The 27893-nt window shown below is 44.2% G+C and overlaps 1 protein-coding gene across 1 annotated transcript in view; it reads right to left on the bottom strand.

Moving 5' to 3' along the window:
- Nucleotides 1-27893, bottom strand: part of SPATA16 (spermatogenesis associated 16) — a 156007-nt gene that overhangs the window by 70315 nt on the left and 57799 nt on the right. Inside the window, exon 4 of the mRNA XM_081862520.1 lies at nucleotides 20052-20141. Coding sequence (XP_081718646.1) covers nucleotides 20052-20141 — 90 coding nt within the window. The remainder of the gene's footprint in view (nucleotides 1-20051; nucleotides 20142-27893) is intronic.

A 27893-nucleotide genomic window follows, 5' to 3' on the forward strand; every position in this document is an offset into this window, starting at 1 on the left:
AAGAAAATGTAAACAACTGAATAGGACTGTCATCATTAAAAGGCTTTTGAGAGATGCCTGGAAGTTAACAGCAGGGATGCCTGCCAAATCTCTGCTGGAAGAGCATTCAAAGGATGGGATCAGTGACAATAAATGCCCAACTTCTAGCTGAAGCCAGTCGGGCTTCTGAGACACGGGGGACAACTAATGGTGCTCCCCTGGACATGCAGTTCCACCCCCTCTGAGGCTTTGTATCTGAGAGATTGGATTACAGGCCTTGTTTCATATGCTAGCTCTAGACAAGTCACTTAGGGGACAATTTAACGGAGTCAAGAGGGACTCTTGCAATGTAAGTGGTCCCTGATTTGCCTCTTAAATGACTTGCCTGAGATCGCAGACAGGAAATCCCTTGTCAAGGGAAACCCATTTGCCTTCGCTGTACAGAATGTCTGTTTTGTGGGGGACGAGGATTATCGGCCGAGCAGTCAAACTGATTCCACCCCCATTTCTTCAGGAAAGAGAGTGAGGAGGGACGGGTGGGTGGCGGGGAGGGGAAGCACCATGTAAAAATACTGGGCATAATTCCTTGGGAGGTTTTCCTGTGCAAGTCCTGTGTAAGAGCTGCCTCATGCTAGCATACAGAGGTGTGCTGAGGGGAGGTGGAAGGTAACAAACCCGCAGTGGCGTAGCATGGGGGTGCAGGGGGGCCGGCCGCACCGGGTGCAACATCTGGGGGTTAGGGTTAGGGGTAGGGTTAGGGGGCGCAAATCCACGGGTTAGGGGGCGCAAATTACTTGCCTTGCCCCGGGTGCTGACAACCCATGCTACGCCACTGCAAACCCGAGGCCCAAACAAATGCCAGCTTTAATCCTGCTCACAAAACCCTCAGCCCTAAATACTCAGCCTTCACCCGCAATAAATTATGAGCCGCTGCACGTTGACTTCCCACTCTTGGACTCCTGTCCAGCAAACAATGCATCTCTTCTGTACTCGAAAGGAGATGGGCTGTCTCCTTCCCTTCCCATGGAAGTTCGGGAAAACCAGTACAGCTCAAGAGCATGCATCTCTGGCGTGTAGCTGGAGCCGCCTTTACAGAAGCAAATGCAGACAGTTGGGACCTGCATTGGACTGTCTGTGTACAAGTCTCAGGCTTCTGGGTAATTTACCTAATTTCTTTAATGGAAGTTGTAGCCTTTCAAAGGAAGAGCATCTGCTTTGCATGGAGGAGGTTCCGAGTTCAATCCTCGGCATCTCCAGGTAGGGCTGGGAGAGACCCCAAGCTGAAAACCCAAACAGCTGCTGCCAGTCAGTGTAGACAATAGTGGGATCAATGGATCAATGGCATGACTTGGTATGAGGCAGCTTTCTATGTTCCGATGTGGTGGGTGGACCGGATTACTCCCATTTATTTTATCCTCCTGACCATGTCAAATATCCTGGATGGTCGGTGACTAATTCACAAGAGGCAGAGAAGGGTGAGTGTGGTGGGATGGTTGCCCAGGCAACACACAACGCACAATTCCAAAGCAGCCATAGGAAAACATGCATGCGCAATATTAGAACCTTGCAAGGAGAGAGTATTTCTGAGTGGTTGATCACAATTTGCCATCTAGCTATGAATCAAAAGTGATGGAGTTACGCATTTCTACGGGCAACTCTCCCAGCACCAAGCAATACAATCGTATCTCGGAAGCTGAATGGAATTCATTGCAGAAGTCCGTTCAACTTCCAAAACCAAAGTGTGGCTTCTGATTGGCTGCAAGAAGCTCCTGCAGCCAGCTGGAAGCAGTGGAAGCCCCATCAGACATTCGGCTTCCAAAAATAGTTTGCAAATCGGAACATTCGCTTCTGGGTTTGTGGCGTTTGGGAGCCAAAATGTTCAAGAACTAAGCTGTTCAAAACCAAGGTACGACTGTTGTTGTTGTTTAGTCATTTAGTCGTGTCCGATTCTTTGTGACCCCATGGAGCAGAGCACGTCAGGCACTCCTGTCTTCCACTGCCTCCTGCAGTTTGGTCAAACTCATGCTGGTAGCTTCGAGAACACTGTCCAACCATCTCATCCTCTGTCATCCCCTTCTCCTTGTGCCCTCCATCTTTCCCAGCATCAGGGTCTTTTCCAGGGAGTCTTCTCTTCTCATGAGGTGGCCAAAGTATTGGAGCCTCAGCTTCATGATCTGTCCTTCCAGTGAGCACTCAGGGCTGATTTCCTTAAGAATGGATAGGTTTGATCTTCTTGCAGTCCGTGGGACTCTCAAGAGTCTCCTTCAGCACCATAATTAAAAAAGCATCAATTCTTCGGTGATCAGCCTTCTTTATGGTCCAGCTCTCACTTCCATACATCGCTAATGGGAAAACCATAGCTTTAACTATACTGACCTTTGTTGGCAAGGTGATGTCTCTGCTTTTTAAGATGCTATCTAGGTTTGTCATTGCTTTTTCCCCAAGTAGCAGGGGTCTTTTAATTTTGTGACTGCTGTCACCATCTGCAGTGATCATGGAGCCCAAGAAAGTAAAATCTCTCACTGCCTCCATTTCTTCCCCTTCTATTTGCCAAACCTGGAATCTGATTACAGCAACTTTTGGCTTTTCCAGATGTTCCTGTTTCTACAGCTCCCATCATCCCTGACCATTGGGCACAATGACTGGGGCTGAGGGAGGTGGAATCCAACAATATATGGAGGACCACAGGGTCCTTATCATCATCATCATCATCATCATCATCATCAGCTGTCCTTCTCCGTGAGGTCCCAGGGCAGGCATGCCTAGGACCTTAGCATGCCTTTAGGGTATAGTCCCCAAGGTGCGGAGAATCTGAAGGCACTCCTACTGCCTTATCCTTTTCTTTGCTGGCAGGGTGGAATTCTGCTTTCCATTCCTACATCCATTTCCAAGGCTTTGAGAATTTCTTTGAAAAGTTTTAAAAGCATTTCCTTCCCTGAGTGGGGCCTGCATCTTAAGCTGTAGTAGGTTTTTTTTTAAGAAGTAGGTTTTTTTTTTTTACAGAGGTTTTAGAAACTTTGCACCAAACGCTTTTTCCTCTACAGCCTGTTACTGAGAAAATAAATCAATTGACCCAACACTATTAACACACAGCCGGACTAACTAGTAACAACTGACACTGAAAGATGTGTGTGCAGAAGTCTGCTTTTTCCATTCGCACACTGTCTTTCTGACATCATGAGACACAAGGCAGGGTGAATAGGGCTCCCAGGAACTGATCCAGAGCTCCTTGACCTGCCTTTAGTCCAGAGGTAAGGATCCTTATCTCTGGGTGCTGAATATTGCCCTCCATATCTTGGGACTTCCTTAGGCCATGATGCCTCTCTCCAGCCCTGCTGAAAACTCTCCTTAAATACCTTTGCCTGACTAGAATCTGAACTGTAACAATTCCTTGCCTTGCTTGGAAATATCTTATATAAAGGTAAAGGGACCCCTGACCATTAGGTCCAGTCGTGGCCAACTCTGGGGTTGCGGCGTTCATCTCACTTTATTGTCTGAGGGAGCCCGCGTACAGCTCCTGGATCATGTGGCCAGCATGACTAAGCCGCTTCTGGCAAACTAGAGCAGCACACGGAAATGGCGTTTACCTTCCCGTCGGAGTGGTACCTATTTATCTACTTGCACTTTGATGTGCTTTCGAACTGCTAGGTTGGCAGGAGCTGGGATTGAGCAACGGGAGTTCACCCCATTGCAGGGATTTGAACCACTGACCTTTTGATTGGCAAGTCCTAGGCTCTGTGGTTTAACCCACAGCGCCACCCGCGTCCCTCATATCTTATATATCTATGCCCATATATTTATCTCTCTCTCTCTATATATATACCCCAACTTGACTTTGGTGTGAGTCGCAGCCTGCTGTACAAAGGGGAGAGTCACATCCATTGCCAGACCCTCCAAGTGTCCCTATTTTCCAGGGACAGTCCTGGATTTACAGAAGCTGTTCAGGTTACTGCAGTTGGTCCCAGAATATCCCGCTTTTCCTTAGGACATCCCTATTTTCACTGGAGAAATGTTGGAGGGTATGGTAGCGCGCCCCTGTTTCCATCAGAGAAATGTTGGAGGGTATGGAGTTATGCGACCCCCAAGCCACAGAAATGGGTAACTAAACAAGCTTTAGAAGGCATCTGAAGGCAGGCCTGTATAGGAACTTTTTTCAATGTTTATTGTTTTATTATGTTTTTATATATGTTGGAAGCCACCCAGAGTGTCTGGGGCAATCCAGTCAGATGAAAGGGCATTATTATTATTATTATTATTTAGGATGTCCCTATTTTCATCAGAGAAATGTTGGAGGGGATGCATTGCTTCATCCAGTGAGCCAGTGTGGTGTAGTGGTTAAGAGTGGTAGACTCATAATCTGGTGAACTGGGTTCGCGTCTCCGCTCCTCCACATGCAGCTGCTGGGTGACCTTGGGCTAGTGACACTTCTCTGAAGTCTCTCAGCCCCACTCACCTCACAGAGTGTTTGTTGTGGGGGTGGAAGGGAAAGGAGAATGTTAGCCGCTTTGAGACTCCTTCAGGTAGTGAGAAAGCGGGATATCAGATCCAAACTCTTCTTCTTCCATCCAGCTCTGCCATTAGAAGGTTTCACAGGCGGGACTGTGCCCCCCTCTTCTGCTTCCTAGCATCTACAGTGGCTTCCAAGAATTTGGGCCAATGGCAGGTGAATCTCAAGAAGAAAGCAGACTCAACAGCTAGTTGATTTGGCTTCAAAAAGCCCACTGAAGGAAAATTTGAGCACAGTTTTTGTGGAACAGGCAGCTGAGTACTAGAAGGAGTGGTCTAAACCACTGAGCCTCTTGGGCTTGCTGATTGGAAGGTCGGTGGTTCAAATCCCCACAATGAGGTGAGCTCCTGTTGCTCTGTCCCAGCTCCTGCCAGCCTAGCCGTTTGAAAGCACACCAGTGCAAGTAGATAAATAGGTATCGCTGGGGTGGGAAGTCAATGGCATTTCAGCTCGCTCTGCTTTCCATCATGGTGTTCCGTTGCACCAGAAGCGGTTTAGTCATGCTGACCACATGATCCGGAAAGCTGCCTGTGGACAAACACCGGCGCTCTCGGCTTGAAAAGCAAGATGAGCACCGAACCCCATAGTTGCCTTTGACTGGACTTAACCGTCCAGGGGTCCTTTGCCTTTTACCTTTTTACTAGAAGGAGAATGAAGAAGCTAAATCAGCAGAACAGCGTGGATTTCAGATGTGAGCTTTCATTTGCTGCAACTGGCCACTGGGTGGAGGAAAACCCTAAGAGATATACAATTACAGGGCACAACAACAGATCCTGCGCTTTGTTTTTCTGAGCCCCCTTTGCAGACATTTATGCGATATATATATTTTCAGAGTCAGGGTTCCTGTTTTCTCAGAAGGACTGTTGTTGGTTTGCCTTTGGTCAAAGCTTCACCATGCAGATCAGGTTAGAGGTGTTCGAGCCAAAACGGTGTGACGTTTGACACCCCAAGTAACATTTCCTAAGCAACAAAAACCAAGGACCACGCTGCTGATATGATATATCTTAACTCACCATCGACATCAGAGGGCTGAGTCAAACAACAGTCTGTGATCAATCCTCATATAGATTTTTTTTTTGTTTTAATTCAGTTTTCATTGATGTGTTTCTGACATATTTTTTCCCTACTGTGTTTTATTTTAATTCCTGAGCCACTCTGAATGTTTGTATTAAAGCTGGGTAAGTACGTTTACCTGAAGGAGCATCTCCACCCCCATCATTCTACCTGGACACTGAGGTCCAGCGCCAAGGGCCTTCTGGCGGTTCCCTCACTGCGAGAAGCCAAGCTACAGGGAACTAGGCAGAGGGCCTTCTCGGTAGTGGCACCTGCCCTGTGGAACACCCTCCCACCAGATGTCAAAGAGAACAACAACTACCAGACTTTTAGAAGACATCTGAAGGCAGCCCTGTTTAGGGAAGCTTTTAATGTAAATAGACTATTGTATTTTAATATTTTGTTGGAACCCGCCCAGAGTGGCTGGGGGAGCCCAGCCAGATGGGCGGAGTATAAATAATATTTATTTATTTATTTATTTATTTATTTATTTATTTATTTATTTAATGAGGGTGCAAGGCGGGCTTGACCTTCTGAGGCCTAGCTGGAATCTGCTTCCTTCTTCTCACTCCCATTGCAACAGGTTGGCTCCTGGGGTTCCGCTGACACCACCATCCCCAGATTGTTGTGGAGCAGTGGTCTCCAAAAGCCTCAGAGTGACTCTGTGTGTGGGTTTCACAGAATCACAGAAACTGCAGAGTTGGAAGGGACCCAAAGAGAGTAATGTAGTCCGACCCTCTGCGATGTAGGAGTAGTTGCTGAGAGTTGCTGAGATGGGAGGTCCTTGCTTCCAGGTTCTTTTCTGTCAAGAGGAACATACACTGGCCCTTACTTAGTCTAGCGGTGAGATGCCTTCAGGAGACTGTCACTGCCATAGGCTGGTGACTTCTAGTGTGCCACCTGGGATACCTTTGAAGATGGCTGAGAAGCTTCAACTAGTATTTAAAGAGCTTCAGATAGTATATTCAAAGTGCTGGTTCTGAACGATAAAGCCTTCACTGGCTCAGGACTGCAGTACCTCAAGGACCACCTCTCCCAATCTCCTGGTATGCCCTGTGGAGGACCTTAAGGTCCACAAATGACAACATTTTGGAGGTCCCAAGTCGCATGGTGCTTAGATTGGTCTCAACTAGGGCCAGGGCCTTTTCAGTACTGGCCCTGACTTGGTGGAATGCTCTGTCACTAGAGACTAGGGCCCTGTGGGACTTGACATCTTTCCACAGGGCCTGCAAGACAGAGCTGTTCCGCCTTGCCTTTGGTTTGGACTCAGTCCCACCCTTATGTTTCCCTCCCCTTATGGTTTTGATCCAAGGGCAACTTTTAAAATGAGGCTGCATTTTAAATTGCATTTTAACCTGTATTTTAAATTGGGTCCCCCCTATTATGTTTTTACTGTAATTTTACCGTTGTTAGCTGCCCTGAGCCCAGCTCTGGCCGGGGAGGGTGGGGAATAATTAAAATTTATTATTATTATTATTATTACTGACACAGACTCTGCAGTCATTAGCTATAGACCCTTCGTCATGGTCCCCATCCATGAGAGGTCCAGAAGGTGGCAATGGCCTTTTCTGCAGTGGCTCCCAATTTGTGGGATGCTCTTCCCAGGGAGGCTCACTTGGTGCCTTCATTACATATCTTTAGACACCAGACAAAAATATTCCTTTATGAACAGGCCTTAAGCAATCTATGGTCTTTTAAATGCATTTGTGGGATGGGGTCATTAGTTTTTTCTTGTTAATATGATATGTATTTCCTGTTTACATTTTGTATTTTTATGTTGTAACCCCGCCCCCGTGATCTTCAGATGAAGGGCCATATACAAATTTAATAACTAATAATAACAATATAACTCTGGTTCCCACAGTTCTAGTTACAGGTAGGTAGCTGTGTTGGTCTGCCGCAGTCGAAACAAAGTTAAAAAATTCCTTCCAGTAGCACCTTAGAGACCAACTACCCGTATTTTTTGCTCTATAAGACGCACCAGACCACAAGACGCACCTAGATTTTGGAGGAGGAAAACAAGAAAAAAAATATTCTGAGTCTCAGAAGCCAGAACAGCAAAAGGGATCGCTGCGCAGTGAAAGCAGCAATCCCTCTTGCTGTTCTGGCTTCTGGGATAGCTGCACAGCCTGCATTCTCAGAATAAGATGCACACACATTTCCCCTTATTTGGAGGGGGAAAGTGAGTCTTATAGAGAAAAAATACGGTAAGTTTGTTATTGGTATGAGCTTTTGTGTGCATGCACACTTCTTCAGATACAAAGAAAGAGAAGTCACCAGACCCTTATATAGTCATATCTCATGTTGCGTTTACTTCATGTTGAGCGTTTTCAGGTTGCGTCCTGTGGTGACCTGGAAATACCGGAAAGGGTTACTTCCGGGTTTCATCGCCCGCACATGCGCAGATGCTCAAAATGATGTCACGCGCATGTACAGAAGCGTCGAATTGCGACCCGTGCATGCGCAGACACGGGTTGATTTCTGCTCATGTTGCGAACGGAGCTCCAGAACGGATCCCGTTCGCAACCAGAGATACCACTGTTTATAGTGAGAGGGTGGGGAGGGATATTATTCAGAAGGGTGGTGGGAATGGGTGATTGGCTGATAGGTGTGGTTAATGACTGTTAACGACTGCAATTGGTCTTAAAGGAAAAAGCAAGGGGTGAGATGGCTAAAAATAGCTTTATCAGGTATAATGAGATAAGAATCCACTGTCTCTATTCAGACCAGGTCTCTCTATGGTTTTAAGTTTGGCTCCCACCTACTGGCTAATCTAATTTTTGCACAGTTGCAATCTTCACACCATCCTCCTTCAGGTGTTTTGAGCTACAGCTCTCACCAGCCCTTGCCAGCATGGGCAAGGATGTTAAGTATAGTAATTTAATTCACTGAAATTGTAAATGCTTATATGCATTACTATGTGTTTAAATTTGATTGGATGGTAACTGAATTCTAGTTGTTCTCATGGGATCGGCTAACGATGGTCACATGGGGAGTATTTTACGGCTCCATTTTATGCGAAGCAAGATGGCTGTGTTTTAGAATCCACTGTGAACACTGCTAAGTTGAATAGAGTGTTAGAGAGCATGTTCTTTGCTTGAAAGAAAGAGCAAAGCTGCAGGAGAAGGTAAAGGTGGAAATCTCTCATAGGAGCTGCAAAACATGGCCAAACTAAGATACAGAAGGCTGAGTGCTGAGCTCTGAAAGAGAGGGAAAATACTGTACAGTTGTTTGGAAGTTAGAAGAAGAGACTGCAAGCCCATGCTTGGATAAGCATGTGACTGTAAATATTATGTTTTAATTCATCTATAACTAAAAGTTTCTGCAAGTAAAGTTTTTGAATGCTTAAGTCTGGACATTGGCTTAATCTCCTAAGAAGGGTGTCTGTCATATTCAGTCATACCTCAGGTTACATACGCTTCAGGTTACATACCTCAGGTTACATACGCTTCAGGTTACATATGCTTCAGGTTACAGACTCCGCTAACCCAGAAATAGTGCTTCAGGTTAAGAACTTTGCTTCAGGATGAGAACAGAAATCGTGCTCCAGCGGTGCAGCAGCAGCAGGAGGCCCCATTACCTAAAGTGGTGCTTCAGGTTAAGAACAGTTTCAGGTTATGAACGGACCTCCGGAACGAATTAAGTACTTAACCCGAGGTACCACTGTATATATGATTTGAGCTTCTTAGCTGCGTTTTTGCTACTCTGATTTCAACAATGGATGATGTGAGTTGTAGGACAACACACCTAGAAGGCCCAAGCTCAGGAAAGGCTGCTTTAGCCACTACAGGGAAATCAGGGAAATCACAATCAACTGTAGCAGCCCAGAGCTCGATCAATCCTTTCCTCCCCTGCCTGCGACTTTACGCTTCCCTGTGACTTAATGCTGTAGTAATATATTTCTGGCTGGTCTGAATTCTCTTTGCAAGCTGCCAACTCCGAACCTTCATCATATGAAAAGAAGCCATTGAGAAGCGGAATAAGGCAGTCCCACAAGGGCCTGAGCATGCTGTTTTGGTAATGTGCATATTCCCAGGTGACTCGGGCAGTGTGAGACCAAGGCTGGGAAGAATAAATAAATCTCCTGCAAGGCAGTAGAACATTAACTGCCGGGCCAGAGACGCCTCTCTCTCTCTCTCTTGTTGTACAGCGGTTGCCATTAAAATAGAAACCCATCTCAGTGCAATAAGCGGTAATGTTTCTATTCCGAAAGCAGAATGTCACAGTGAGAAAAATACAGTGGAAGACCCCAACCACCACAGTGAGAAAAGACAGGGCTGCTTTAGAAACGACAGCCATTGTGCACTGCAAGAAAGGCATAACATGTCCCCTATGTGAGGCATAATGGATAAATTGGGGACGGACGGACGGGAAACTCGACAGAACAGAGCAACTAAGACGTTGAGCTTCCAGGTCAAAGGAGTCACAGCCAGACAAGTACTGAGGCACTTCAAAGTGTGCCTTTCCATTTAACATACATAATTTTCAAAAGTATCCACAGGTTGTATTGTAATGATCAGGAATGCAGCCGGCAAAGAGAGAGAGTTTTAAGGTTTTCCTCTCCTACTGAGGTAGTAATGGAAACTGAAATTTCAATGAGGGGAGGGCATCCTCCCATTGGGGTCACCACTGCCATTGCTTAGTCCCACTCACTGGAAACCCTCATTGGTTAAACTTCCCATCTCTGCATGCTAAAATCTTGATCATTACCAGCCTCCTCCCAAGCAAATGGTATTTGCATTTCAAAAATGCGCATGTTCCATAGAAAAGAGACACCACACTCTTAATGTCACACCTGTGGGCCTCAATTCAATGTAAAGATATTTGCATGCAAACACACAATCTGTCGGGTCAGCCTTCCCTCCCCAAAGTCCGGTTTCAGATACTGTTTTTCAGCATCATTGAGAAACAGGACTGTGGCATGTACCTAATCAAGGCAGGTAGGCAATTTGTGCTAAGATGGCAAAACTGTGATTTAATTGATTATAATGGATAAATTTATTCTGATCTTAGGATGTGTGTGTGTCCGCTGATACCGTGGCAGGGAGGCAATTTCAGGTCTGTTGCATTTTCTTATCTTATGAATGCATTTGCCATCTTCTTTAAGGAAATAAATCGTGCCAGTGGTGGTAAATATTGCTTGGTTGCTGTTGTTTTTAGTAAAGGAGGGGGGAATTAATTAGTACTCAAAGGAGTCTCCAAAACTTGGCCCAGCACAGTTTGAGTCAAGTGTTATTTCTGAGCTAAAAAAAAAACCCAACCACACACACAACCCACTAACAAGAAACTGGGACTGTTGAAAGCCTAACAAGTCTAGCATAAGAAATAGCAACTGGGGTATGTAGGCTGACATCATATGCTGGTGTCAAATTAAATAACAGGCAGCCTGGACTTTCCTACAGGCTTCAGCAGAACCTGATGAACGTCAATGGTAGCTTTCTCTGAGCTAATGTGCAGAGGTGTCCTTTTGGAGTGTTTCCCTGGGGACGGTGGAGGTCACAGTGACAGTCACTCCCCACCACTTGTCCCTCAGTTCTGTGTTCACAGAAAAGGCATCCTTTGCTTCCATTCTCTTCATTGCTGATCAGGTTGATGTTTATCTCTCGCTTGGATTAGTTAGCTCTCGCTTGGACTACTGCAATGCACTCTATGTGGGGCTACCTTTGAAGGTCATGTGGCCAGCATGACTAAGCTGCTTTTGGCGAACCAGAGCAGCGCACGGAAATGGCTTTTACCTTCCTGCCAGAGCGGTACCTATTTATCTACTTGCACTTTGACGTGCTTTCGAACTGCTAGGTTGGCAGGAGCAGGGACCGAGCAACGGGAGCTCACCCTGTTGCGGGGATTCGAACCACCAACCTTTTGAATGGCAAGTCCTAAGCTCTGTGGTTTAACCCACAACACCACCCGCGTCCCTCATATCTTATATATCCATGCCCATATATTTATCTCTCTCTATATGTATACCCCAACTTGACTTTGGTGTGAGTCGCAGCCTGCTGTACAAAGGGAAGAGTCACATCCATTGCCAGACCCTCCAAGTGTCCCTATTTCCCAGGGACAGTCCTGGATTTACAGAAGCTGTTCAGGTTACTGCAGTTGGTCCCAGAATATCCCGCTTTTCCTTAGGACATCCTTATTTTCACTGGATAAATGTTGGAGGGTATGGTAGTGCGTCCCTGTTTCCATCAGAGAAATGTTGGAGGGTATGGAGTTATGCGACCCCCAAGCCACAGAAATGGGTAACTAAACAAGCTTTAGAAGGCATTTGCTGCTTTGAAGGTGACCCGGAAACTACAACTAGTGACTGGGGGCGGCCGCCAAGACCACATAACACTGGTTTTGAAAGACCTACATTGGCTCCCAGTACGTTTCCAAGCACAATTCAAAACGTTGGTGCTGACCTTTAAAGCCCTAAATGGCCTCGGTCCTGTATATTTAAAGGAGTGTCTCACCCCCATCGTTCTGCCCGGACACTGAGGTCCAGCACCGAGGGCCTTCTGGCGGTTCCCTCGCTGTGAGAAGCCAAGTAACAGGGAACCAGGCAGAGGGCCTTCTTGGTAGTGGCACCCGCCCTGTGGAACACCCTCCCACCAGATGTCAAAGAGCAGAACAACTACCAGACTTTTAGAAGACATCTGAAGGCAGCCCTGTTCAGGGAAGCTTTTAATGTTTAATAGACTATTGTATTTTAATATTTTTTGGGAAGCCGCCCAGAGTGGCTGGGGAAACCCAGCCAGATGGGCGGGGCATAAATAAATAAAGAATTTAAAATAATAATTTGACCCTTTCTCTGCAGTGGAGGTCTCCTTGCCTCCTCAGATCTGGAAGGAAATACCTGAAACTCCATGACTAGTGGAAAACATTTCAAAAGGTGGTTTTGAGGGCTGGCTACCTGGGTGTTCCAGGCCCTTGGGTTTTGCCTGGAGCCTCTGGGCCTAACAGACAGGAGATGCTCCCAGCCTTACCTGTCCTGGGCACCCTCAGAACAGAAGTCCACTTACAATATTCCGATACCTCTTGGTAACAGTCCATGACTGTTCTGTCCTCCCCTTCTTTTTCTCCCCGTAGGAGGTGAAAACTCGTTGGTGGATCTATTCTCTATCATGGTCCTCCAGCAAAACTCAGTAAAGTTTGACATATATTTGTGGTAGAAGACCATGAATATCCCTCCCACCCTCCTCAAAAAATGTTTGATTTTTAAGGCATTGTTGCCGATGGTGATCCCTACCCACACTATTGTTTTGGGTTTTCAGCTGTTGCTTTTAAATGCTTTAAAAATCTGCAAAACCTGCTGAACGGTGGATCAAAGGTAATAGGAGCATGCAATGTCGGCAATGTAAGCTCTGCTGTCACCATCTTACCCTCAATATTTCTTTGTAGGCTCTTTACCCCTTTAGCATCATTGTCAATTTAATGACAAATAACTGTTTTCGTAGCTTTCTAACTAGCTCTAATCGGTTTGCTTTCTGTGTTTTAGCATAGAGGATTCTAGCTAGAGTAAGTCTGAGGAGATTTGTAAGTACAATTTGATGGACGCTTGGCAAAATGTCAGGACCGCTTGACATCCATAGACTCTGAGGTGGCACCGCTTGCGATTTATTTTTGTAAGGAAGAAGAGAAAAAAACGTTTATTTGAGAGAAAGCAGAAGGATAGGAAGAGATGTGCCTGCTCTGACTTTTCCACAGGATATTAGAGCTGTGATATCTTGGCAGGTTCAATTGATCCAAGGCTGCTTCATTTACACAGCAGGGAGAAATATAGTCTTAGCGAATTAGATTGTTTAAAGTGCTATGTGTGAAGGCAACTCCTTTTAGCCCAGCGTCACATGAAAGCACAGGGATGCCAAATGTTTTCATCTGCTGGTCAAGTCTCTTTGTTCTTTGGCTTGCTCCTGAGGTTCATAGCCTAAATTCATGTTCCAGATTTGTCGTCAGACTGGGAAGACACACATCATCAGTGAATGGAGCAGCTGCTTTCAGTGGTTCTCAAAACGCTTTCCAAATGAAAGAACTGACAGCGCTTTAGAGAGCGTCAAATGTCTCAAATAGGAAAGATATTTAAACCTTGGATGGTGAGCAAAATTTAACAGCGTGCTGGAGATGTCCAGAGAATGTACAGTGACTGAAGGGAATTGCTCTGCACTTACTGGGCAACTTCACATTTTAAGTGGTCACTGACAGATATATGGAAATGATTCAGAGTGACATAGGAAACTATGTACAGATAGGTAGCCGTGTTGGTCTGCCATAGTCAAAACAAAACAAATTCCTTCCAGTAGCACCTTAAAGACCAACTAAGTCAGTTCTTGGTATGAGCTTTCGTGTGCATGCACACTTCTTCAGATACACTGAAACAGAAGTTTCCAGACCCTTCTATATAGTGAGAAGGTGGGGAGGGGAATTACTCAGAAGGGTGGTGGGAATGGGTGATTGGCAGATAGCTGTGATGAGCCTGTTGACGACTCTTAACGACTGCAATAGGTCTTACAGGAAAAACCAAGGGGTGAAAAGGTGAAAAATGGCTTTGTCATGTATAATGAGATAAGAATCCAAGGTCTTTGTTCAGACCAGGTTTCTCCATGGTTTTAAGTTTGGTGATAAGTTGTAATTCAGCAGCTTCTCTTTCCAGTCTATTTCTGAAATTCCTTTGTAGTAAAACAGCTACTTTGAGATCTTGTATAGAATGTCCTGGGAGATTGAAGTGTTCTCCTACTGGTTTCTCTGTCTTGTGATTCCTGATGTCCGATTTATGTCCGTTTATTCTTTGGCGTAAGGTCTGGCCTGTTTGTCCAATATAGAGAGCTGAAGGACACTGTTGGCATTTTATGGCATACCCAATGTTAGACGATGAGCAATTAAATAGTCCCGAGATGGTATGTGTGATGTTGTTGGGGCCAGTAATGGTGTTGTCCGGGTGTATGTGGCAGCAAAGTTGGCATCTGGGTTTATTGCAGGCTCTGGTGCCAGTGTCCGTGTTAGGTCTGGTTGTAGTATTATTGTGGGTTAGGAGTTGTTTAAGACTGGGTGGCTGTCTGTAGGCAATGAAAGGTCTTCCTCCCAGAGCTTGAGAAAGAGAACTGTCATTGTCCAGGAGAGGTTGTAGATCTCTGATGATGCGTTGTACTGTTTTAACTTGGGAGCTGTATGTGATGACTAGAGGTGTTCTGTTATTTTCTTTTTTGGGTCTGTCTTGTAGCAAGTTCTCTCTGGGTATCAGTCTGGCTCTGTTGATCTGTTGTCTAACTTCATCTGTTGGGTATTTTAGTTCTAAAAAGGTTTGCTGTAGATCTCTTAGGTGAGAGTCTCTGTCTGTAGAATTGGAACAGATGCGGCTGTAACGTAGTGCCTGGCTATATACAATGGACTGTTTGGTATGTTTGGGATGGTAGCTAGAGGCATGTAGATATGTTTGTCGGTCAGTTGGTTTACGGTATAAGGTGGTGTCTATGTGCCCATCCTGTATTTTTATAGTAGTGTCCAAAAAATGTATTTCTTGCATAGATTGATTCATTGTTAGGTTGATTGTGGGGTGAAAATCATTGAATTTCTGGTGGAAGGTGTTCAGGGTCTGTTGACCATGTGTCCAGATGATAAAAATATCGTCAATGTATCGCAGGTACAAGAGAGGTTTGAGTGGGTAGGAGTTTAGGAAATGTTGTTCTAAATCTGCCATGAAGATGTTGGCATACTGTGGGGCCATGCGGGTGCCCATTGCTGTGCCGCTGATCTGAAGGAACAGGTCATCACCGAATTTGAAGTTGTTGTGGGTAAGGACAAATTGGCAGAGTTTGGTGGCAAGGTCCGCTGTGGTTTTATCTGAAATGGTGTTCCTTATAGCTTGTAAACCATCGTTGTGTGGGATGTTGGTATACAGAGATTCCACATCCATAGTAGCTAGTATAGTATTGTTGGGAAGATTATTTAAAGATTGTATTTTCCTCAGAAAATCTGTGGTGTCACGTACATAGCTGGGAGCACTGATGGCATATGGTTTCAGAACAGAGTCCATATAACCGGAGACACCCACTGTAATAGTGCCAATACCTGAAATGATGGGGCGTCCTGGATTTCCTGGTTTGTGTATTTTAGGTAGAAGATAGAAAGTTCCTGGTCGAGGTTCTGTTAGTGTGTTAGTGAGGATCTGTTCTTGGATGTGTGGGGGTAGCTCCTTAACAATCTTGTTCAGTTCTTTTTTGTATTCTTGTGTGGGGTCTGAGTCCAATTTTATGTAAAAGGCGGTATTGGAAAGTTGTCTGTGAGCCTCCTGAATGTAGTCAGTTTTGTTCATGATGACGACAGCTCCACCTTTGTCCACTTCTTTAATTATAATGTCTGGGTTGTTTCTGAGATTATCTATGGCTCTCCTTTCAGCATGGTTTAGATTTTGTTGTAAGCGATGGTGTCCACAGAATCCAAACAGATGTGACCAGAAAACACCATCGCTTACAACAAAATCTAAACCATCTAAATAATGCTAGTCCTTGTGGTTATGAACATACGTTCAAAAAGACACAGGCAAGTGCCAGTAAAATATAAGTATAGTTGCTCGGCAGGCAATTGGGGGGGCATTCCTCCATATTTTTTAATATAATTGTACACATAAATTGTTTCACACATATTTTTTTCACGTTGTTTTTATATAAGCAGTCATTTTGTTTTCATAGAAAGTGGTCAATAAATGAAGCCACATATATCCATACTTGCTATTATTTTTAATTCCAGCTGCTCAAAAATTCTGCAAACTGTCAATCCACATGGCAGCACAATTGAACTGCTGATCAGTTTATTGGGTTATGTGTGTGCATGAGTCTATGGGAATGGTACATGTGTATATGAATACTGCATGAGTGTGTGTGTGTGTGTGAGAGAGAGAGAGAGAGAGAGAGAGAGAGAAATGATAACATCCACAGAGAAGGCATTCACACACAAAAGAGCCCATCCATGAATTTACGAGTGTCTCCACTTGTATATCTAAGAACAGACCTTGACTCTTAATTTCAAAGGCAGATATTTCTGGACACCGGTGTCGGTTCATTAAAGATTTACAGCCGGCACATTAACCTTAACGTTCCCTCTTTATGGGCATGTTATTCCTGCTATAATTCTAGTGTAACTCCTAGTCGCAGTCCCCTCACAAGCCAGCTTGGGACTCTATCTCACTTGGGGGAGAAATCATTAGCCTTTCTGTCAGGCTCTGAGTTGCTCTCCTATTACTTCATCCATCTCTCTCCCACCATCAAAGCAAACCCAATTTAGAAACTCCCCCACAACATTTTCACTGTTTGACATCTGCAGAACAGCGTCTTGGGATTCTGTTGTGTCTCCCACACTTCTGCTGGCCTGTAGTGATTGTAAGATTAGCCTAAGAAGTGCCCTGCTGAATGTGATCTAGAGTCCACCAGCAGCTAGTGATGATGATGATTACCCAACTTTAACCACCAGTTCCCAGGCTGGGTCAGAATATTCAGGGATATGCTCCATGCAAGAAGATCAAACCTATCCATTCTTAACGAAATCAGCCCTGAGTGCTCACTGGAAGGACAGATCCTGAAGCTGAGGTTCCAATATTTTGGCCACCTCATGAGAAGAGAAGACTCCCTGGAAAAGACCCTGATGCTGGGAAAGATGGAGGGCACAAGGAGAAGGGGACGAGATGGGTGGATGGTGTTCTCGAAGCTACCAGCATAAGTTTGACCAAACTGGGGGAGGCAGTGGAAGGCAGGAGTACCTGGTGTGCTCTGGTCCAGGGGGTCACGAAGAGTCGGACACAACTAAACGACTAAACAACAACAGGAAATCTCCAGTGCTGAAGACACTTTTTGGGGCACAGATTTGATTGCATCCAGCACTGCATGAGCAGGGTTCCACTTGCACAGCAGGACTTCCTTTTCCTCTCCTCTCCCCACATACCTACAGAATCTGCTCCAGAGGGTCCCCCAATCCCTTGGAGCAGATTTTGAGAGTGCACAGGGAACCGCATAGGAGAGGAGGGGGAAAGATCCCTTGCAGAAGTGTTAATCAGTTGCATGAGCACAATGACAACATTGGATAGAACCCCAAGTTTTACATATTTAAAAATTTAAGATATTTTCATGTTTTGCAACTTTGAAGAATTCTTGTTGGCCTTAGGGGTCAGCAAACTTTTTCAGCAGGGGGCTGGTCCACTGGTCCACTGTCCCTCAGACCTTGTCGGGGGCCGGACTATCTTTTGAAAAAATAATAGTGAATGAATTCCTATGCCCCACAAACAACCCAGAGATGCATTTTAAATAAAAGCACACATTCTACTCATGTAAAAACATGCTGATTCCCAAACTGTCCGTGGGCCAGATTTAGAAGGCGATTGGGTCGCATCTGGCCCCCAGGTCTTAGTTTGCCTACCCATGCCTCAAACCAGCATTAAGCAACAGCCAGCGTACCAAAATCAAGTTTGATGACTTCTAAGATTTGCCTTTGTTTTGTTTATTGATCCTTACTCTCCAACATTTCTCCGAAGAAAATTGGGATGACCTATTCCATAGTAATAATAATAGTAGTAATTTTATTATTTATACCCCACCCATCTGACTGGGTTGTCCCAGATACTCTGGGCAGCTTCCCACATATATAAAAGCATAATAAAATATTAAACATTTTAAAACTTCCCTATACAGGGCTGGCTTCAGATGTCTTCTAAATGTTGCAGAGTTACTTATCTCCTTGGCTCAGGGGTGTGGGGTACATAACCCCATACTCTCCAACATTCCTCTGATGGAAATAGGGACGTGCTAAGGAAAAGCGGGACATTCTAGGATCAAATCAGAAACCTCGACGGCTTCTGTAAATCCAGGACTGTCCCTGGAAAACAGGGACACTTTGAGGGTCTGTGGCTCAAATACAGCTTCTGTTACTTTGCAGAGGCAAGTTTTAATTGGTGAGGAATTCAATCGCAGGGTGCACATGTTTGTTGTGGAATTGTTTTGATTCTGGCACATCCATGTAATGGGGACTGAAAATTAAAATCTTAAAGGCAGCCTTTCCTCTTAATCATGCGTTATTTGTTAAAGGATCAGTTGAACTCAGGTGGGGTGAGTGATAATACGACTGTAGCCAGGTGGGGTCCCACTGAGAAACACGAGGGAGGTATCTGCAGGTTTGGAGGAGCCTCAAGGTTTACAGAAGAACAAGGAACTTTAAGTCCCTCAAATAGCCCATAGCTGAATGTGTGCCGTAATTATGGAATGTTTAATGTCACATGGAAAAGAAAAATAGGAATAGCTGGAATGCTGAACTTGGAGGATGCTGGAAGCAGGGGCAGAGCAAGGAGGGTGCAGTGGGTCAGTGGGTGCTGTTCACCGCGGGTGTCACCTCTGGGGGTGTGTGTGACAAAATGCCATGCGGCACTCAATGTCTGTGAGAGACGCTGTGGCTTTGGCACACACAGGCTTCCCGCTGGAGCCAGACTCCTTGCCGCGATCTCTGCAAAGAAAGCTCAACAACTTTGGCAAATAAATAAATAAATTTCAGTGTGTGTGTGTGGGGGGGGGGGTGACAAGAAATTTTCCGTACTGGGTACCACCTGACCTTGCTACACCACTGGCTGGAAGGCACATTGCAGCGTAATGTCCTCTTGTTTTTCTATAATAATATCCTTCATTCTCATAAGAATCCTGTGTTTTCCCCTTCTCATGCACATTTCGGCAACGGATTGTTTTGACTGATTAATCATTGGCAAGATGGATGATTCACAATCTTTTCATTAGTTCTAATTAGCAGAGCCATACTCTCACCCCCCCACCCCTTATAAAATCCATAAGTATGACAGCATCATCCGTAATAGGAAAATATGTAAACAATCGCATTAAGGAGGTATGAATTTGAAACTTGGGAATCCAACGCGAGTTGCAAGAATTTCTCCCTCTCCTGAATTCATTGTGGTTCTCAAAATAGTATGGGGAATGAGAGGGAAGCGGTCTTGGGAATTAAGGAACATGGAGAAATTATTTAATGGAAAAAGAGCGCAACTCAGTGGTGGATCATCTGCCTTGCACGCACAAAGTCCCAGATTCAATTCTTGATATCTACAGACAGGACTGGGAATGTCCACTGCCTGAAGCCCTGGAGGATTCTGCCAGCCAGGGTGGACAATACTGAGTTAGATGGACTAACGAGTCTGACTCAGTGTAAGGCAGATTCCTTTGCTCCTACTGGTAGAATAGATGCCTCGCATTCAGAAAGCCCTGGATTTGTTCTCCCCCATCTCCAGTTAAAAGCATCACAGATGGCTGCGTCAGGCAAGAGCCTTGACAAGCCACTGCCAGCCCGAGTAGACTATACTGGTCTCAGTAGACCAGCAGTATAAATGGAAATAAGGTTCGAAATGGGAGAAACTCGCTGATCCCATAATGAGCCTGTTTGCCACTTCAATCACCCTCCTCAGCTCTTCCAAGGAGCAACAGATATAATGAAGTAACAGTGGGGAATTCATTTATTCCACGTAGGAAGGCTGCCCAATTAATCCAAAACATACCTCGCAGCCTCGGAATATCTCTCCAAACATCGGAACACGGCAGCTTGGCGAAGGTGGTTACGGAAATAGGCTGGGTTCAGAATTATGCTCCTTGGAAAACAGAAAAAAAATATGCAAGTCAAAGCGCTGAAGTGAAAGATTGTTCTAAGGCCATTTAACACCTAGCGCTGGATAACATGCAGGGTGTATGCAGCAGACATATCTCCTTCCTAGTTCTGTAATGGTCACATTTCTCCCAATACCGAACAATGAATTATCACATCTCTGTTGACAGCCGAGATAGACGAACAGGCATTATTAAAATGTCTATTAAAGCTGTGTCATAAATGTAATTTCATTCATAGCATTGCCTATTACGGAAGCAGCAGTTAAAACCCCCGTGAGCATATGTTCTGCTGCATTTAGTGAGCATATAAAAATCAGCAAGACACTGCACATTATTGTAATAATGCCTTTTGTTATCTGTCATCTGCATTTTTTGGGTTGTGATAATAATCGTACATTATGCATGCAAAAATCAACATCACAATGCCGGGACGAAAAATGCTGCTAGAACCAAGCCATGGCAGTGGGAAGGCAGGGAATCTTTTCATTTTTCTTTATTGAGGCACCTTGCAATTTTACCGCAATAGGCAAGACCCCCCCCCCACCTGTTTGAAACTCCTTTGAAATACTTTGCACTCAGGGTTCCTGTTTTAGATTGGAGTAGTGGAGATACAAGACTCAGCAATGATTCAAGACCCAGATCTTGCTTCTTTTTTTAAAAAAAGAGTAGAAAATGGAACGGAGTTCATTTTAAAAACATTTGCCGTGATTATTATGTATATATGGCTGTAGTTTGCAAATTGTACTTTGTGTGTGTGACTCCTAGAGATTTTGGGAAATTCATCCAAGGGTTCCACAATGAAGGCCAAGCTAGATGAGATGTCATATCCATTTTTGCATTTAATGTGCACCTTTGTCGTTGCTGTGTTGTTGTTTTTTAAAAAAATGCAAATAGCAGCCTCTGATGGGGGGATAATCGCTGAGAACACAGCAGACAGAAAGGGGCAGTTTAACCCTTTCCTCCCCTGCTGTGGGCCCAGTGAAAATGGCTTCTATTCCTTGATACCAAAGGAAACTTTCAATGCATATAACAGCTTCAGAGGAGTGATTTCCATAGGAATTGCAGCTGGGAAGGAAACAGCTATGGCTCCCTCTCTTTCTTTCTAAAGTGATCCATCCTGATAATGATCAGCCTTGCATGTTAAAAGCGAATACAGTTATAGGCGGGCAAAGTAATTCTACTGGTCCCTCTTATTTTTCTTTCTGCAGATCCTGGGTAATTCTGCCTCAACACACAGTGCTAGCTCACAGCAGACTTCTAGCAATGGACAGACCCTTCATTAAATCAAAAATTAGATAAAGAAGTCCCACAGCCTCAATATATATATATTTTTTGGCATTTTAAAGATGAGCTAACTCAACTCAGAACTTCAACACCTTAACAAACTTGATGATCACTGAGACTGCCGCAAAAAGATTTTAAAGGCGATTATTGCTTTTGCAAACTGTAGTCAACAGTTGATAATAGCTATATTGATCGTTCCTCCGTAGGCTATTGACTGCACCGCAGCTAAGCAATAGGACTGGGGGAGGGAATCAATCATTTTCTGGTAGTTAGCCACCCATTTTCTACTTTTAGAGTATGATGTGTTCTGATAGGTGTGTACACACACACAAACCTGCGACTAAGTTGTAGCAAAATCTCAGCAAATTGGTTCTCAGGTTTTCCTCCTTTTCAGACTGATTCCTTCCTAATCTTATGACGATCTGCTCAACTGCTTTTGCTTTCCCTGCTCTATGGAAGAGTACGATAGCGTTTCCTAATACCTTTGTAACTTACTTGCTAAATGAGGAGATCTGTAAGCTACTTTTGCTTGCTTGATAGTTCCAGGGCTTATCCAGATGATTGTTCAAAGCATGTCTAGACCATGTTTTAACATTGGCAGCATAGCCTCTGAGAGCCTTGGCAAAAAGCAATAGCATACCATTCTAGTCCATGTGTAATCAAAGGGGGCCAAACTGTAGACAGGTAGCAAGGGAGAAAACTTTGCCATGTCAAAAGATCAAGTTTATTTATCATTTTCTTTAAACAGAGGAGAAGTGGAGCGAAAAGATGCACAGTCTCCAAGGCGCTAAAAACAACAAGCGCAGATGGTACATTACACCCAGCAGACTGGCTAAAATGTATAAAACCAGTTCAAACCTTTGCTGGAAGTGTAAAGAACTAGAGCAGTGGTGTCCAAACTTTTTCCAAAGAGGGCCAGATTTGATGAAGTGAAGGGCCATGAGGGCCGACCAAAGTTGTTGAGCTTCTTTTAGGATTGAAGTTGGGGAGGGAACAATGCACTACATGTGGTGGAACTGTAAAAACATAAAAAGCTACAGGGAACTTATTTATAATAAACTTTAAAAAATGTTTAAATTTACGTTTTCCAAAAAACCTGAAGCCTTCCTCTAGGTATTATGGCATCAGACACTCCAAAAGAAAGAAGGATGATTTTTATGTATGCATCAACCACACAAGAATGCTGATAGCCAAAGGGTAGAAAGGAAATTAAACACCAGCTAAAGAGGAATGGCGCTGGGACGCGCCTAGAACTTGCTGATCAGAAGGTCAGCGGTTTGAATCCCTGCGACGGGGTGAGCTCCCATTGCTCGCACGACTTGCACGTCAAAGTGCAAGTAGATAAATAGGTACCGCTCCGGTGTGAAGGTAAATGGCATTTCCGTGCGCTGCTCTGGTTCGTCAGAAGCGGCTTAGGCATGCTGGCCACATGACCCGGAAGCTGCACACCGGCTCCCTCGGTCAATAAAGCGAGGTGAGCGCTGCAACCCCAGAGTCGGTCACGACTGGACCTAATGGTCAGGGGTCCCTTTACCTAAAGAGGAGTGGCAAGTTAAATTATTTGAGTATATAGAATTAGCGAACATGAAAGAAAAGGTCAGAGACTGGTCGATCCAAAAGTTTAACAAAGAATGGGACATCTATAGACTACATTTAAAAGAACATTGTCCCCATACCAAATCTTTAATATGCTTTGATTAACTCTTGTAATAACACAAGTTAAAAAGAATGCAAACAACATTTAAAATTGGTGAGGTTTACTGAAAAACAGATGCAGTTAATAAGGAAATAAAGGATCCATGCAGAGGAGGTCGGAAGTCATCAGGCAGAGAACAAAGTTACATTATTTTTCTTTTTGGGGGTTATATTGTCCTTTTTATGATTTGTAGACTTCCGGGTCGGCGCCATCGCCGAATGGCGGACTCCCTCCGAGCTCCGGAGGGAGCCTGCACGGCAGGGGCTGGGTCCTACCGCACCGGCGATGCGGGGACCCTTAAAAACCACGGCCACGGGGGCCGTGGACATGGAGACTCGGCTGACACCGTTAGCGCCCTCCCGACTCGTGAAGGAGCCTTTTTAAAGGCTACGGATCGGGTGCCGGGGAGAAGCGTGGTGTTTTGAGTCCTCTGCTATCCCTGCCGTGCGAAGCCGCATGCCATTCGGCGGAGAGCGCTGGCTTCTTCCTTTGAAAATTCGGACCTAAAAGAACAACCTGTAAGTAATTGGAACTTGGATTAAAAAGAGGGACAAAAATTTTAAAAATTTCGGAGCGAGCGGGGGAGGCGCAAAAAAGGAAGTCAGCCACCCCCTCCATTGTAGAAGGGTCAAAGCAAAGGATCTGATAACTAAGATCGGAGTAACATCATTTTGGCAAGTTTTTAACCTCACGAGTGAAGAATATGAGATTGAGCTGGAGGAGGAAAGTAGAATTCGGACTTAAAAACAACCCCCCCTGGAACCCCGGGAGCGATCGATGACGGAGTTTGGAGAGGAGAAAGGCAAGTTTTGACAGCTGTCAAAGAGCTGTCAAAGCGGAAAATAAGATAGAGACTATGTTACAAGGACTTTGCTGGTTATATTTGTTATAAATTGGATACAAATTGTTTTAAATAAGGATTACAAAGTTACTAGGGCTAATGGATGCGATCTGGAAGAGAACTCAGCTTTTGCAATCCACCTAGAGGAGCCGAGGGACATTACAAGTTTTAGCTGGAAATTGGAACTGAACTGTTTATCTCCTGGGAAACTGCAGAAATGGAACATTATTATGACTACAGAGGCCACTACACCGAAGAAGACAATGGAATCATCTGTTGTGGAATGAAAGGAACTTGACGTAATGTTTTGTTTCTGAATAACAAGCCTCTGTAAAGGAACTAACTTTTGGAATTAGGACATTTGTGCAGGAAAACAGGGACAGAAAGAAATAGAAAGAGGAGTGTGATCAATAAGAACAACAAAATAACAAGAATTGGACCAAGTTAAAAGTGGGGACATTTGGGACATCCAGATTTGACAAGCTTAAGGATTATAATTTGGAGTTTTTCACTCCTGGATATAAAAATCTGGATGGAAAAAATGGGCCTCTCTTTGAGACAGAATCCTTCCATGATTGGACATTCGAAACTAAAGAGGACTGGCAAAGGACTATGATTTAGAGAGACGTGGAAATATCGGACATTGAGGAACATTGGGAACGCAACCGGGAAAAGGGGGGGTGGGAAATGTGGAATCCTTAAAGGCGTAAACTACGTTTTATTTAGGCTATATACATCTACATGGTATTCTAAAGGGGGGAACTCGTGGTGGGAATAAGCCGATTTTAGGGGAATGGAAAATAATGTTTTTTTTTTAAAAAAAAATTTGGGTTAAGGATAACAAGTTTGAATTGAGGAGAAGAACTTGTTGAGATCATTTGAGAGATTGGGAATACAAGGGGGGGAGGGAAGGGGAAGTCCTGAAAGGATGTAATTGGAAAAAGATTTGAAATTGGATGTTTTATTAATTTGTAATTAATTGGAAAACTTTAATAAATATTATTAAAAAAAAAAATATATATTGTCCTTTTTATGTTTTGGTAGTGATCTGCTTGTAATGCTTGTGTGTTTTGGTGTTTTAAGGTGATTGGATTTATTGTTTATAAACTGATAAAGATTGAACTGAAAACAGCAACAACAAGAAGCGTACCCATTCAGGAGAAGAAAAGCAAAAGGTTCACAAAAATGGCAGTCTTACTTCTCTGTCTCTTGCTTTAAAAAGAACAAGGGAGAAGAGCAACAGAAATGTCCTTGTGCCCCTGAATAAAATTTTCTCAGGCCAGTTAATATACAACAGAGTTAGTTGCTTTTAGCATTCACATGACTGCCTCTATACTGATGGATGTGTCTGCTAATGCTCACGTTCATCTGCCTCATGTTCTCCTCCTGAACTGTTTTACCAAGCTGCAGCTGTACTGTTAGACAGATAACGGGGTGGGCATGGTCCCTCTGTGATTTCCCACCTTGGAGAAAACCCTCCAAAAATGTTCTGGACTCCTCCAGAAACCTCAAGCAGTAATTGTGTTGCAAAGAAGAAATTGATGGTAGTATCTCAGCAGACCACAGCATGGCCAGAGAGCTAGTCTGAAGAAGAAGGCTCTGCAGAATACCCAGAGAAAAAGGATTCAGCTATGGATTGTCACCCTACAGTTGTGGATTTGAACCAGGCAGAGGGCCTTCTTGGTAGTGGCACCCTCCCTGTGCAACACCCTCCCTTCAGTTGTCAAGGAGACAAAGAACTACACAACTTTTAGAAGACACCTGCTTAATGGACCTGCATTTCAGTATCTTCCCCTTGCTTCTGGGATCTGTCCCAGGTCCTGACTTTTCCATAGCAAGTTTATCCCTGTCTCTTTCATTTACACCGGCAGATTTCTACCTGAAGTGCTTAAAAAACCCACCATAGTGTAACATAATAATATAAACTCTTTTGACTGCCATCTAGCAGCAGCCATCCCATGATGCTACAACAGCTTTCCTCCTCCCTCCTCCCTCTTGATTCTTTCTCCTTTCGGATTGGAAGCCCTAGATCAGGGACTGTTTTATTACGGATCTTTGTAAGCTGCTTTGGGAACTTTTTATTTCCCTTTTTCTTCGGCTGAAAGTGGAGTAAAACCCCAGAAGAGAGCAGAAGAGAACTGTAATGAAAAAGTTAGGGTTAGCTTGTTTGCTTTTTTGTAGCTGCCCAGTTTAACTACCCAACAGTGCAAATTCTCTATGTTTCTGCACAAAAGTAAGCTATAGTAAATTCTATGGGGCTTAATTCCAGGTAAGTGGCGTTAGAATTGCTAATAACATACAGAGATATTTTGTTGAGTTGTCCGTGTGTGTGTGGGGGGGGGGGTTGAAATTCACCCCACCGCACTAAAAGTACAAACAATGCAAATTAATTAACTAATTATCCCTGCATTGTAGGGGGTTGGATTAGCTGACCCTTGGGTCCCTTCCAACTCTAAGATCCGATGATTCTATGAACAAAGGAAAACATTTCCAGTACCTCAAATTCTCCTTGCACAGCGAGCTGTTAATGGGCAGAAGATAAAAAAGAATAACAATGGAGGCTTCTGGCAAATGTATTGTTGGTTGTCAGCCATCATTCATTCTTTCTTTCTCTATGTGTCAGTTTTTCAGTGCGCGCACACACATGTTTGAATTAAGAGAAATATGAAAGCAAACCACTGTATATGGATATCAGACCTGTCATCTTGTGATGCGTCCCTCCTGCCACTCTTAAATGGCTGCACTAAAGTAAACATGAAATAGATTTTCATTTATTTTTCATCTTCCCTGTAATCTAAAGACTGTCCTGTAAATGCCTTCAGTAAATCACTTGGTCAGTTTTCCCTCAACCAGGCAGCCTGTAAGTAATATAGTATATCAACCCATTTTTTGACATTTTCATTTTTTCATCTTGACATCTTCTCAAAAAAACCCCCTTCAAAATAGTATGCTGTTGTCCCTATTACCTGTCCTTCCTTTTTTAAAAAAAGAGGAAAAAGAGAGGGGACTAGGCATCATCTCTCCACGGGAAAAAAAAAAGCTATCAGTGCATATGAATAAAGATTGTCTGTATTAAACCACCATCCTCTGTCTATAGTTGGTTGTTCACATTTACTGTCCAGCTCCCAAGAAACAGATACACTGAGAAAATCAAGGTGCTGTATGAAAAATTGATTCTTAAAAGTCAGTGGTCTTTTACGCCTCAGTAACAATCTCATTCTTGCCCCCTTCCCCCCCTGCAATTGGGCTTGGGCCAAAAGACAGTTATCTCTGACCAACCCCATTTGTGTCAGTAGAGTCCTACTTGCAAAGCCTGGACTTTTAAAAAATCATATATATTTTTTAACGCAGTGAACTCTTAGACCTGATCTAGAGGGTTGGTCCAAGACAAAAGCATCAAATGATGTGTGTGCCCCCCCTTCAAGGTGCATACTATTCAGGGCCAATCAAGTTATTTTGGCACCTGAGGCAGAGACTCACACAAGTGCATCTTCTCCCTCCCCAGCAGTAAAAGTACAACAATACAAAAGCTAAATATATATATATAACGATTTGCAGCTCTTTCATAGCTGACAATAGCTATGCACAAAAGCAACTGTTAAATAGCCAGCAATTTCCTACTCTTTCATGAGATCCTAAGCCTGCTGTCTCAGGCAGCTGCCTCACTCAACCTAATGGAATGGCAGGCTTTGAAGTTGATCCATATATGCAGCCGAATGAGGTGGTAGAGTCCTGAAATGGCAGCGTGGACTGTGCCACTTCTGACTACAGTTGGGAACCCAACAACTAAGCACATCAGGAGGTCCTTAGTCTAGGGTTACCAGACGTCCCCGTTTCCCGGGGACAGTCCCCGGATTTGTGACTAAGTCCATTGCCAGAATGTCCCTGGATTTCATCTAATGTCCCCGGGAAACG

This window comes from Podarcis erhardii (genome assembly GCF_964252035.2).
Source record: "Podarcis erhardii genome assembly, chromosome: 5".
NCBI lineage: Eukaryota > Metazoa > Chordata > Lepidosauria > Squamata > Lacertidae > Podarcis > Podarcis erhardii.